Source organism: Vidua chalybeata, chromosome 4 (assembly GCF_026979565.1).
Source record: "Vidua chalybeata isolate OUT-0048 chromosome 4, bVidCha1 merged haplotype, whole genome shotgun sequence".
Classification (NCBI taxonomy): domain Eukaryota; kingdom Metazoa; phylum Chordata; class Aves; order Passeriformes; family Viduidae; genus Vidua; species Vidua chalybeata.
Genome location: NC_071533.1, coordinates 35404780 through 35418747, shown reverse-complemented (window position 1 = coordinate 35418747; position 13968 = coordinate 35404780). Strand labels below are relative to the sequence as shown.

The 13968-nt window shown below is 33.4% G+C and overlaps 1 protein-coding gene across 1 annotated transcript in view; it reads left to right on the top strand.

The window, feature by feature from the left end:
• The window catches only part of SGCZ (sarcoglycan zeta), a 173575-nt gene that overhangs the window by 136124 nt on the left and 23483 nt on the right, over window positions 1–13968 (top strand). The window contains exon 5 of the mRNA XM_053940643.1: window positions 10729–10801. Within this exon, the coding sequence (XP_053796618.1) occupies window positions 10729–10801 (73 nt within the window). The remainder of the gene's footprint in view (window positions 1–10728; window positions 10802–13968) is intronic.

Sequence of the window (13968 nt, the reverse complement as noted above, 5' to 3'; positions counted from 1 at the left end):
AGCCCACACTAAACATACATGTCCATGCTTCCTGATGTTATATGTTACATTCATCATTAAACTGAACTGAATATGAATAGCATAAATTTTACTGGTTTAGGATCTGAAGAACACTCGTACTGATCCTGACAACTCTAATATCAGTAATGGGTACAGTGGGATATGATTATCTACCTTTTCCTACTTAAAAAGCATTAGAATTCCATCTTACGGTGACTGTTCTTTATGTGTGTATCTTGGTTTTCATTGAAGCTGTCAGATTTGTAAAACATTTGAACCTTATTTGTGAGTATGCTAGAAAAACACTGCTAGAGAGTAGATCAGAATACACATATACATAGAAACACATGCACAGTCATGTACAGACAAATATCTTCCAGTCCTTACAAGCAGCCTTATCACTTTACAAATGCCAAAATGTCATTTAGCTCAAGTAGAGAACTTTCCCTTAAATATCTTCATTCTAAACCAATTTGATTCATAAAGTGTGATAGAAATGACAGCAAGTACTATAGGTTACACTACTTACAATGTAATAGAGTATTTTCCTTCCTTTATCTACATCACTGTCTGCAAAGTGTGTTGTGTTGGTCAGAGTTCTATATAACAGCAGCATGGTAAATTTTAAAAGTACTTGGATATCATGCTATGACCCTAGATGCTTCCAAGTTCAACAAACCAGGATACTGGAAGTAGCCAAATGCTAGGTTCACTTGAAAAATTCCTGTCCCAATTTATGGTTGAAAGCAGGAGGTGAGACTGGTAGTTGCATCTGAAAGTCTTTTCTCTTCAAACATCAGAGGGAGATAGCTTTTTAAAATGTATTTATTTTCATATCAAGCAAGGCAATTGTATTATTTTTGGTATTTTTATCCTAGCAGCATTACCAAATGATGGACTACTTTTTAAATCTGTTTTACACTCTCAGTGTAGAGCAGAGAAAATAGATAAAGCATATTGTGTATATAGAAAGAGTATCTATCAACAAGTTTGTTTCATGTTTTAGCTGTCAGAACTGTTTTCAGGCTTTTTATAGTTGCAATTTTTTTACTTGTCACTGTCATTCTTGGCCTTTCCTCCCTGGTTTATATTTAGATTTACAAAGAAAGGAAAAAGCAATTAGAATTTCTGTATTTGAAGTTTTAATGAAATCACTCTTTTCTTTTTTCCTTCTTGACAGCAAATCTAACAGTAACTCAGAACAATTTCATTTAGACAAAAATTAATGCAAAAAATTGTATAGATACTAAGGTGAATTTTAATGTAAAACAAGAAAAGGAGCAGAGGGAGTATCCTGCTGAAAAAAAACAGAATATATTACTTATAGTGGTGTCTAGAGGCCAGAGGGAGCCTATAGGACAAGGAAGATTAAAACTAAAAGAAGTATATTCCTTTGGAAGGTGTAAGAATAAAAGAACAGAGGTTTTCCAGTCACGTTCTCTTCAGTGTAAGCTGAAAGGCTGGTGGTAAGCATCGTGACAGTTTATTAAGTGGATAATATAGAGAAGAAATACCTCTTACAGTGGATCTGAAGAAAACACAAAATAAAAAAGATTCTATTATCGTCTCTTAACCTGTCTCTGAAACTAGTAAGTTCTTTTATTGATAGCTGGACAAAGGAAATCTATTTTTTTTTGTGTTTTTAACTTAAAAATTATAAAGCAAAATAACTAATTTGATGATGACTGTCAAATTGTATGACATTCTGTTCCCTTGGCATGACTGTCCTGGTGCCCAGGATTCAGTTTTCTCTTCTGAAAATGCCTGAACATAACGTACTTTAAAAGGATGTGAATAACAGGTTTCTCTGGCAGCTGACCACACTGAATTTTGATGCAGCATGAAACCCTGCTTTGCTAGTTTTAGCTGGACTTGCTTTGGTATATAGCAAGGCAATGGAAAGCGCTTAAATCTTAAAAGTCTGAATTTATGATAGGTATGTGAAAGGTGAATTTATGATAGTTGTATTGCAGCAGTGATGAGAGTGTGATTTTTGAGTCCCTCCTGACTCACAAACAGTAAAAGAGCAAAGACAAGACGAAGGTTTTGCCACAAGACTCACAGCAGAATTGGACTGTTGCAAGATTTGCCAAGTAATCTGAATTGTGGCTGTAGTCTGAGTCCTGGATACTGCTCCTTGGTGATGTAGAAGGAACTATTGAGACTGGCACTGATAAATTACACTGTGACCAGCTCAGTCCCATCTTGAAAATGGAGTGGTAGATCTAGCAGTAAATTAGTGCCATAAACCCTCTTCCTACAGCATCTGCAAGGTATGTGGCATGTCTCCTGTAGTTCTTGCCTGAAAAAAACATCTGAGTCTTTGGCAAAAGATGCATATTTCAGCCAGCTTTCCCATATTACACTATGCTTTAGTATCTTATCCTTTCCTGTAGAAAAGGCTGTCTTTCTTGTGATTAGTACACAGAACAAATAGGCACGTGTTTGCTAACACAACCATTGGTGGTTTGCAGTCACTGCAGTTAATTGGTTTGAAATACACCTGCTTCCATTTTGTTGCTAAATTAAAAGCATAGATTCATGGCTATGCAGGCTTGAAGGTGAGAATATTAAGTGACAAAATAACTGTTCCACATTCACACTTCTACTCACAGCTGCAGAATTTCCATTTAAAGCTGCAATAAAGACTTATCTAATTCCTGGTTTAAATATATTCATCTATGTAATATACTTTTAGAGAAAACCAGAACATTAATAAAGAGCAGGAATAGGAACTCATAATAGGTGATAATCACTAGTGCTAATATAAAATAGAAACTTTTTAACTACCTTGTGAAGAATTAATATTATAGCTTAATTTTTTTCTAGTATCTGAAAAATAAAAAATATTTTCAATCATTTGAGTTACTAGTATTTTTGTTGTATTTTGGTCTAATAGGCGCCAGAATGTATTATATCCACATATCCCTGTTTTGGCATTGTGGAAATACATGTAAGGATTTGTCACAGATTTTAATTTTTGCATGTATTCAGAAGTATTTGGAAGTATTTTAAAACTTTTTAAATACATATTATGTACTTTCATATGATGAACTTCTACAGGGTGCGCAAATGCACTTATCTAAATATCTGATTATAATTTATCAATGGCATGCTAATTCCAATACAGTAAAAATCCTATAGTACAACTATTTAAAAAATCTGGATGATTGTCCTGCTGCTTTGTGGCCTCCTTCGCATAAATAAAACAATTTACTAAAATGTATAAATGCAGCAGTAATTCTCACATACTCATAACAATTCATCAGTATGTTACAGCAATGGCAAAGAGAACAGAAATAAATGCACATTTTTATATGGCACAGAGAACTTGTCTTTAAAAGGTAAATATGGTACCCTATGAAGCAGTTAAAATGCTATGGGTAAGAAACTCGAATGACTTCTGGTACGGTTAAAGTGAGATTCCCAAACAAGATTTTCCCAATTTAGATAAAATTCAGATCATCAGTTGCTGATCAGGTGTTGAAGGCAAAAGCTTCAAGGTGTTTGGGTTGTCTGCATTGTTGCTCTAGTCTCAGTCCATTATCATTAGAGATAACCCCTAGAGATGCCAATTTCTCCATTTTGGCTACAGATAAAATATAAGTAATCTATGTTCCTAATTTACACAACTAAGTGGCTAGACTTAATGGACAATTTCCTGATAAATTCATCTGAGCTTTTAACTTTTCAAAACCAAACTATTTATTTATGGAATGTCATCACTGAAGGGAAAATACCCTTTACTTTTATCAAAAGCTAATAATAAATTATTTTATTTTAGAGCTTTTTGAAGCAGATGCATCCTTGCCTGTATCAAAAATAGTGTGGCCAGCAGGACCACAGCAGTGATGGTCCTCTGTACCCAGCACTGGTGAAGGCCACACCTCAAGTCCTTGTGTCCAATTCAGGGCCCCTCACTTCAAAAAGACATTGAAATGTTGGAGCGTGTCCAGAGAAGGACAATGGAGCTGGTGCAAAATCTAGAGAGTGAGGACTATGAGGTGCAGTTGAGAGATCTGGGATTGTTTAGCCTGAATAAAAGGAGGCTTGGGAAAGACCTTATCACTCTCTGAAAGTGATATAACTTTCTGAAAGTGGATGGGTGGATCTCTTCTCGCCAGTGACTAGTGACAAGACAAGAGGAAATGCTCTCAAGGTACACCAGGGGAGGTTCAGGTTGGACATCAGGAAGAATTTGTGCACTGAAAGGGTGGTCAAGCATTCCAATGGGCTGCCCAGGGAAAAGATGGAGTCACCATCCCTGGAAGTATTCAAGAAATGACTGAACATGACAATTAATGCTGTGGTTAATTGTCAAAGTGGTGATCAGTTAAGGGCTAGGCTTGATTATCTTGGAGTTCTTTTCCAACCTTAACGATTATATGATTCTGTGAAATTGGATGGACATTCCTGGCTAGGAATTTTGTGGGTGGGCAGATGTATTTTCCAGAAAGCTTCAAAATGGGAAATTATTGCCATTTGTTCTTGAAACTGTGTGAGAAACATTATTCTCATTCTCCCATTTTGTACTTGGGATATCCAAGTTTATGTACCATTCCCTTATATTCCAGGTGAGTGCCCTGGTTATGAAGCTATTGACTGTTGTTTGATAGTCTTCTTATTCATTGATTCATTCATTTTTCATCAGGGAAACAACAATTCTGCTTTGAAACTAATTAATTATTCATTAGAACATAAGCCTGAGTGTTCCAAAATCTAGGGTTATCTACTACAACGAAGTGAAATGTGATCTTTTTTACTTATTAAATATGAAAATAATCCCATTAAAATTCTATCTTTTGAATATAGACAGGGACATTTTTTGTATCTGATGAACCAGCATGAACCCAAAATAATTTACACAATTTTAAGAAAACTGCAAGTCCAGATTATGATTTATATAAGAAGATGATGAATTTTGAGGGGGGGTGGGATTAGAATTATTTACTGTGAAATCTTAATATAATCTTTAAATCTATTCACATATCTAGCTGTTGTAAAGTTTCAAGGAGACTGGATCAATTCAAGCAGAAAATGATTGTATTTCATCATTTTTACTGTCATGTGTATCTCCGTCTGCCATACCTAATAGGGGAAAAAAGTAAAAGATATTACAGAAATTATTATGTTTTTAAAACCTCTTTTCTCTAAACCCCTTATATATATTTGAATTTCATTCATGTTTTGAGGAACTATTCAGATTTAATGTGACTTTTCAGCAGTTTCATTTACATTTACTGGCTCTTTCATCTCAGAGGGAGCATTTAGAATAGTCATTTCCAATTATTAATTGAATTATGTTACTGCTATTCTCTGTTCAGATTTTATTCAAACAGATTTACTTTTTCAGAAAAGTAAATCAAGTGGTGGCCAAACACAGATTTTGGATGTGAACCTTCAAACAATTCTATGGATAAGAAACTGAACAGATAATCACAATCCACTTTCATCCGCATTGCAAGACAAGAGGTGTCTTGACTGCCACCATTAGGAATCTATGTTTCAAATGTTTGTACTTAATAAGTTAAGATACTGTTTAAAAAGATAAACCCTGACTGTTGCAATTTTGCAAGTATTTCCTGGAGCTGTGATTTGCTTTGATCAAAATTTAACTCACTGAAGATGCTGAATTTTAATTTATTGGGGAACTTGTTCTTCTGATTTAAATGAAAGGCTTAGTAAGAAGTTTTGCTTTAGTAAGGCTGCCATACAGAAAATATGCATCACAAATTAGTCATGTTCAAGTGCTTTCTGGGGTTTTTTTCCAGTCTGGCAGTGATTAGCTCTTCCAAGGTCTTATTGTTGAACAACAGCTTTCAAAGTTTATAAAAAACCTCTTAAATTTTATCCATATACACATGGTAAAAGAATTTAGAATTTTATTTTTTTATTCCAATTAAATTTTTAGAAGATAAAAGTTCCAAACTTGAAACGCATAGTCTGTGTTTTTAAGGTCTCTTAAATGGTAAAAAAGTCTTGATTGTCTATCCCTCTTTGTGAAATCTGTCAATGTTTTAACTTCACTAATTAATGTGCAACAAATAAAATTGCAAGCTTCAAAAGGAATAAATATTTTACAAACCTTTCTTTGAAGTCTGTAACTCGACGGACAAATTGGCATCCCAATCTAGTACTTGCATAATCTCACTAATTGTTATTTGATGTTTCTGAAAAACCTAGTGAAAAATCAAGGTGGTAAAACTGAGCTGTGTCTGTGATGCTGCAATGGCATGTAGTTTGTACACATCAAAATGATTCACAATTCCATTGTTAGGTGATTTGCTTACATGAAAGATGTGAAGGAGTGGGTTATTGGTAATATGTGGGTCATTTTCCACAGCAAAATACTTCATTAGTTTTTAGTTCTTGCCTTATCAACTCTTCAGACAGCATTCTTTTCACAAAACAGAAAAAACAAAACAAAAAAACAACAAATAGACTCTCCAACAAGCCTCCCCAAAAAACCAACCCAAAATGAAAATAAACCGCAGCTTGGTCTGTTCATCCTGTTACATACGAAGCCACTTTGAAAATTACCATTTTGTTATGTAAGCTAACTACTCAGAAAGTATGAAAGGATTATTTGCTGGTTGCATAAATGAAAAAAAATTCGTCAGCATGCACATGCATAAGCAAATATAATCCAGAACCAAATGCCAATGCTGCACTTCCATTTTTTTAATGACACTTGTCATTTCCCAAAGGCTGAATTTCAGAAACCAGTAAGTTGAGCAGAAATTAGTAGTCTGTACTGGTCTTTCTGAATTCTGAATGTTCTGTTTCAGCAGGAACGTGTGAGTGTTTTTTGCTTGTAGCAAAAGGGAAATTTTGATTTTCTCTGTGTCAAAGAAGTTTCTTAAAGGTCTGGTGTTTATGAATCAGCTATACATAAAAAGTTTTCTCTATAAATACAGAATGGAACTTTTGGCCTTTTACCTGGCTTGTGTTTTTTACTGTGTTTTCTCCAACAACCTCTATAACAACTGGTATTCTTTGATCAGTAATTTGGCTGCACAGATGCTTCTTTCTTAGTGAAGTCTTTACTTAACTCATTTTCTTCAACTGAAAACTGAAGGTGTGAGTAATTTTGTTCAGTTACAGTTTTTATTTTAGATCCTTTGTACCTACACCATGGACTTGTGATTTTATTTCCTCTAGAAGGATCACTTTTTGTAGTTATCCATTCTAACTCATGTTCCTTTGAATTCTGTTCCCTAACTACTTCTTTTTGAGCTGTACTTGAAAGGGCCTCAAGGTTCAAGCCTTTTCCATTTACACCTTTTTTGTATTAATTCATCTCTCACTAGAATTTCACTCATCTCAAAGTAAGTCTTAGCTATGATTCTGCAAGTCTGGGAATACAATTATTAGTATGTCCTCTTATTTCTGTAAAAATAACTATCATAACATTGTAACTTATCAAATATCTAAAGTATATTTCTTTCAATTAGAAAATAATGCTATGGATTTTGAATTTGGTCTTATAGTTCTATTTCTTTAATTATATCATTAGAAGGTATGTTTATAGTAGCATTTCTTAAGAATACTGAACTGCATGGTTCAACTTCCCATCAGATTACTACAGATTTGCATATAGTTAATTGAAAAAAAGGATAATATAGTTTTTCTTCTGTATTTTTAGTAAGGCTGATAATCTTCTTTTTTCTTGACCCTGCTGTTTAACTGCAGGAAACATAACAATAAATTCTGGTTGGCTGATCTTTTTCACCTTTCTTACTAAAACCAAGCAAATTGAAAGTGTCTGCTTTTATTCCACTATGTAATAAAGGGAGTTGGAGATATTCTTGAACTGTTGAAAGTATTTTTTTAAGAATATAGTATTTATTATAGGAATTGTTATACTTCTGTTTTTGAGGTTGTATGAGAAGAAAAAAAATTAAGATTGCATTTTCAAATAGCAAAAAAAAAAAAAAAAAAAATTAAGATTGTATTTTCAAAGAGAATATTTGATTTGGGTTTAGTTTTATTTAATTATATCAGTTTATCTTTAATTCTGCCTGCCGGGATTTACAGTCTGCTTGAAAAACTTGGTCTTTCTTTCAAATTTTGATTTTCTTAGGGAAGAAATGCCTTCTCGTCTTTTAAAATAATGATGCTGAAAGTGAGGATGATACTAAATGATACTAAAGCTGGGTTATAACCAGGTGTCATTTAACTTTTATTATCAGTCTTTGCCTGGTATTACCTTTGGCACTACTGATTGATTTAATGTCAGATTCATACTAGAGTGAATTTTGTGCCTCTTTGCATTGATAATGTTCTTTCAAATATCACAGGCTTGGTCTTCTCATAAGTAAAGATTGGCAACTCTGCATTCTGCTCACCTATTTATGGCTTCATATCCCATTGCCACCTTCAGAAATATAAAGGGCCCTTGGGCTTGAAAGCATTTCATTTTACTGATGAAAATGATGAATGGGATCTGGAAACACACTTTGATTTTGGATATTCAGCTCCCAGAGAGGTTCATCGTAGATAGGGATGAGCTTTATTTTGAGTGGCAGAAGGCCTGGCTATGCAGACATGCTATTCTAGTCTTTTAAAGGAAAGAGAACCTCAAATCATTGCCAGATTTAAAAAACAGATTCTGCACGACACATTTAGAAATAATACTAGGAAAAAAGAAATGCTGTTTTTTTTTCCTCCTGTGGTTTTCCATAACACTTAGCAAAGCTTGGTTATAGAAAGTGGATTTTGTTGAAGTTTTTTTGTGAGATCTTCAAAGCAGCAGTTGTAATAAAGTTGTTTTCAGTGTTCTTTTCCAGAATATTTGTAAAGGTTATAGATTTCTGGAGATAAAAGACTAGGATTTTAATTCATTACTCTCCTATCTTCCATACCCCATACTAATAGACCACTTCACAATGAAGGTTTTGGGGGGTGGGTTGTATTTTTTTTTGGTTGATTGGTTGTTTTTGGGTTTGTTTTCTTTTAATGAAGATGGAGTTTAAAAAATTATTACCAGATTGACTTTTGCTTAGCTTAGGCTTTTTTTGCTTCTTGCTCAGGCTATTTCCCCTTTAACACTAAAAAGTAATGTTACCAATTTGACATTTATAACCTCATTCTGCTTTCAAATCCTGGTAAGGGTTTGAAACTAAATATCATTGGTTAACTGTAAAAGTGTCTAATAGGTCTATTCTTTGACATCCAGAGTTTCTGAAAAAGTTTGCAAATTATTTTAATATTTTAAAAATTGAAAATATTTTATTGTATTTAAAATACTGTAGCAATTAGAGTGGTGGCTATGTTCTGTTGAGCACTTCTTGCGGATCTACTATGACATATTGTAGGTATACTTCTGGGTCTACTCAGAATTCAAGTCTTAGAACAAAAGAAAACTTCTGCTGTTGAAATATAGCAATTCGTTCAAGAATATTTAGTAACGAGCCATAGTTATCCCAGACAGTTTCCATGATCTTATTTTGACAGAAGATAAATGCATTACCCATTTTACACATTTTTATTGAAATCTTTCACCTTTGCTGGAGGTTCTCTGTTGGAAAGACTTTCGCTCCCTAGGCTATTTGCCTTGCACAATGCCCAGCAAACCATCTTCAGAGAAGAAAAGTAAAATTTATGGAAGTGGATGACAAAAACAATGGCATTGGATAAACTAGTAAACAAGGATAGGCAGGATGATGTTAGTAAGTGAAAAAAAGGAGGCAAACTTCAAATACCTAAGAGCATACAGTAGCTATTTCTGTCTATTAAATGTAAAGTGAGTGGTATAAATAACTTTTATGTGTTCAGTCCTTAGAGGGGAGAGCTAAGAGAAATGCTGATTTTATAGTGTTGTTCCCTACAAACAAATTCCTTGAGTTTTCTATTATTTCAACAAAGAACAAAGATCCTTATTATTTTTTGTCTTTTATTTCCCCCCATCATTTTCTTTCAAGAAATGCATTTAAAGAATTGGGTTTTTTTTCAAATATCTTCAGTGAATATTTACTAGAGTTTTATTTCTTTAATTGAAGAGGAGTTTCTCAATGAAAAATCTTGGTTGTCTAATGACAACTGTGGAAATACCATATTCAGCTTGGACCTAGTAATATAAATCAAAATTCAATAAAGAAGCAATTCAGATTTGAAAAATTGTTACCCATTTCCTTTGTCTGGATTTTAAATGCCCAGTAGGAGATACCTTAGGGTCCGCTTCTAACACAACCGAAAGCACATTCCATGAGAATAAAATTTTTCAATGAGCAAGATCTGATGGAAAGAAACTCTGAAACTGTCAGATATTGAGATTAAGCTAGCAACTTCAGGCAAGAGACAGTTATCTCAAAACATCTAAAAGCTTGGCATCTCAATTTAATAATCAAAATAACCAGAATGCAAAATGCAGCAGATATTTCTCTACTATGCTTTTGCCACACAAACTTATGATATTATTTCCATTCTCTGTAAAATAACTGTTCTCCAAAATACGAAGATAAGCATTTAGCTTAACTATTTCTGAAAAATTTGGATCTGTAAGTGTTTCAGATTTGTATGTGAAAAAGCAGAAATCCAGAGCTTCACAGAATGTCAGTCCAGATTTTGATATAGAAATGAAAATGTAAATATGAAGAATCATTTATAGTTATTAATAAAGGATATCATCAGACTTTTTTTTCCTAATAGTGTCAATTTGTGGTCATATATTTCAATGTGTTTTTATTTTCCGAAGTAATTGTACTGTATTTTATTTATGTATTTTAGGCACGGAAGGGGCAGTGTTTGGGCACTCTGTGGAGACACCCCATATCAGAGCAGAACCTTCCCAAGACCTCAAGTAGGTGTTGTTCAAAAAGTTTTAAAATCAAGTATTCTCCAAAAAAATTAAGTTTGGATTAAAAGAACAATATCTGTATAGTAATATATATATACACTGCCTATTTAATGAGTCATAGATCCAAAACCACTTATAGACTCCAGTCTGTTGTAACTGTCAAAAAATTCCCACAAACTCCTATCACATGAAATGTAAAATACACTGCTTTTTATATATGACCTGCCTCCTATAGTGGAATTCTTGAGAAATACGTTTTCCATAGAGACTGGAATATTCAGGTGTTTTTAAGGTCCAATGTGTGTAGTATTGTTCAATAGCAACAGACCAGTTTGATTTTTTATGTGCTTTTACAGAATATATAGGTCAAGTTAAAGTAAACTGTCCCAGATATTTTCTATTTAGCAGTGTTTCTGAGTTGTTGGGCTCTTTAATCTTAACTTATTGTTGCTTAATGTTTTCAGATCCACTGTTACTTCAGTTCATTTTTCCAAGAAGGCCTTAAATTAGTAAGCATTTGGCATTCAACTTTCTGCCCTCTCATTAATAATTATTTTAACCCATACCTTTTATTCAAAAAATTGAAGAAACAGGCACCCTTGGAGTTGGGTCAGGTAACTTTAGCTTACTTGTAAGTGATTTATTCTTAATATATTCAGTCCATATCATGTTCTGCAAGTTTTTGTACACATGTTCTCCTCTATATTAGTTGGGTCCATCATATTCTTTTTTAAAACTCTCAAGTCAATTTAGTAATTTAAAAATTATGACAATTACTATTAGGACATTTCAGTGGGCTGGTCTGGGTCCTGTTACTTTTCAATGTTTTAGAATAAAACCTTACCCAAGGTGTCCAATAATGGGAGTCCTAAAATCACCTAGAGGATTTTCCAAGTGCTGCATCCCTGTGTCTTTGGATGGTTAAACTTAATGGTAAGTAATGGGAGAGTAGAAAGTTTGCTGAATTAGCATTATTAATTTTTTTCAATGGATACACTTGAATGCAATTTGACAGCAAATTGCAGTGCATTGGTGCAAATATATTAGACTATGAGAATAATTGTATAGAGGGCTGAAAGATAATAGAATATACATTAGATCATTAATTAAAATATAAATCACCCCATATTTTTCATGCTGGAATATGTATTTGTGGTCAATCAATAAGCCTCAGACTTTTTTCCTTTTGCTCCAAAATAAAATGTACGGGAAACCTATTAATAACCTTGTATATGTAAAATGATTGACTACTGGATTTAAAAAAAATGGAGTAATGACCACTGTGATTACTCTGAACGAAACATAAATAGAAAATTTGCTCTAAGAATTTGATACCCACAAGGATCATAGTGCTTCCTGAGATTTTAGTTTAATCTATTGTGGGCAGGGAGACAAAAAGATAAAGTCAGATTCACATTAGCTCCACATATCTGAACCTTGCCTCAGACACTCTTAGTTCTATAGCCTGATTTTGAGGTCTTCATACGGATAAGATCCCCTAATATTTACTATGAAAAAGGTCATGTGTAAAAATAAACTTGAGTTGAGTACTAATCTAATTAATTCCTATGTCTCCAACCATTTTGGTCACATCTTTCTCCTTTCTTGCATTTTCAAATAATAGCTAGAAAGGTTTTGCTTTCAGACAGTGCGGTTATACAATCCTTTGTGAAAACAGTTGTGTCAATTCCCAAAAACTAATTAAAGATGACTTCATTAGTTGGGATAAGTAGCATAAAAGAATCATGCATTAGAATCAGGAAAATGAATTATATCTTAATAATTTAATCTTCCTGTTTCTCTCGCTACTGTTTCTCACAGGAACACACTTAGAAAAACTAAACTGCCAATATATTCCCAAAATACTGGTTTTAGGCCAACAGTGCATTAAAATATGGTGCACTAATAGGCAATATCCATGCACAAAATAGACAGACAATAGTTAAATGGAGATAACTTTGCCCTCAATAGCATCCTTGATAAGGGGATGAATTAATTTGTTGTTGTCCTCTGGAGATAACTGCAAGATCAAATTTAAGTTTTTTTCTCTTCTATGTCATGCCTTGCATACCACAGTCAGTTAATCCTGCAAGCTAATGCTGGGAATAATGAGATGAAAATTGATCAAGTGGCAAGAAACCATGCTAGATAGTTGGATTCTACTTTACCTCTATTAAGAATTAAAAATACTCCTATCTTGCATAGGAGGTCTGGTTCACTCAGATCTGTCTGATGGTTTGTCAGACACCTTTTGTGACATTTAAGGGATTGTTTACTAATGGGTCAAAACATATATTTTGTAAAAGCCTGGAGCAAAAGAACACATTAAATTTTGACCTTAACTTGTTAGTCATCTGAGCACGTTGAGAGTGACAAAATCACTGTGACTGTGTTCATCTATTTTTAGCCAGAAATCAAAGAATAAACAAAACCTCATCAAAAAGTAGAAGATGCAGCAGAGTAAAAAAAAATCTGTCTCCCTTCCTATGCTGTTTTAATGATGTCAGATTCTAGTTATTTTCTGTGCCTTTTTTAATAAAATAGAAATAATTACTATTTTTGTTTTCATAATTTGTATTCGTTATTTCATTGTTTGGGCATAGATATTGACAGGAGCTTGTTTGCTTAGTCTTATCAGTAGCTGTTGAAAATATGATTTTTTTAACATACATGTTCATACAAAAATAAGTATGGGTATAGTAAAATTTGAAAAATTTCCAACATTTAATCTTCTATTTTAAAAACACATGTGTTCTTTTCTTTTAAAATATACATTATATACATTTATATATATGTGTGTGTTCATCTATATATGTATGTATACATATAATTTTAAAAATATTGAAGTAAACAGAGAAGAAAGCCAGTAATGAAAGGTTGTAATTGCTATGCAGACAGGACAGAGTAGGAACAAATGTAGCTGGGTATGGCTCTTAAATTGAAAGAATAATATGCTTTAGTGTTCAGTGATGATGATTATATCTGACATTGGAAAGAGCTCTAGCAGGAACCAAGATATGAAGGATAAAAATATTACTATCACAAGAGATAGAAAAATCCATTGAATTTTATATGCTTTTTTCAGAATACTGGAGCCTCCTTTTGTCCAGGCTAAACTACCCTGACCCCTCAGCCACTCCCATGTCTTACACTGTAGACCCTTCAGCAGC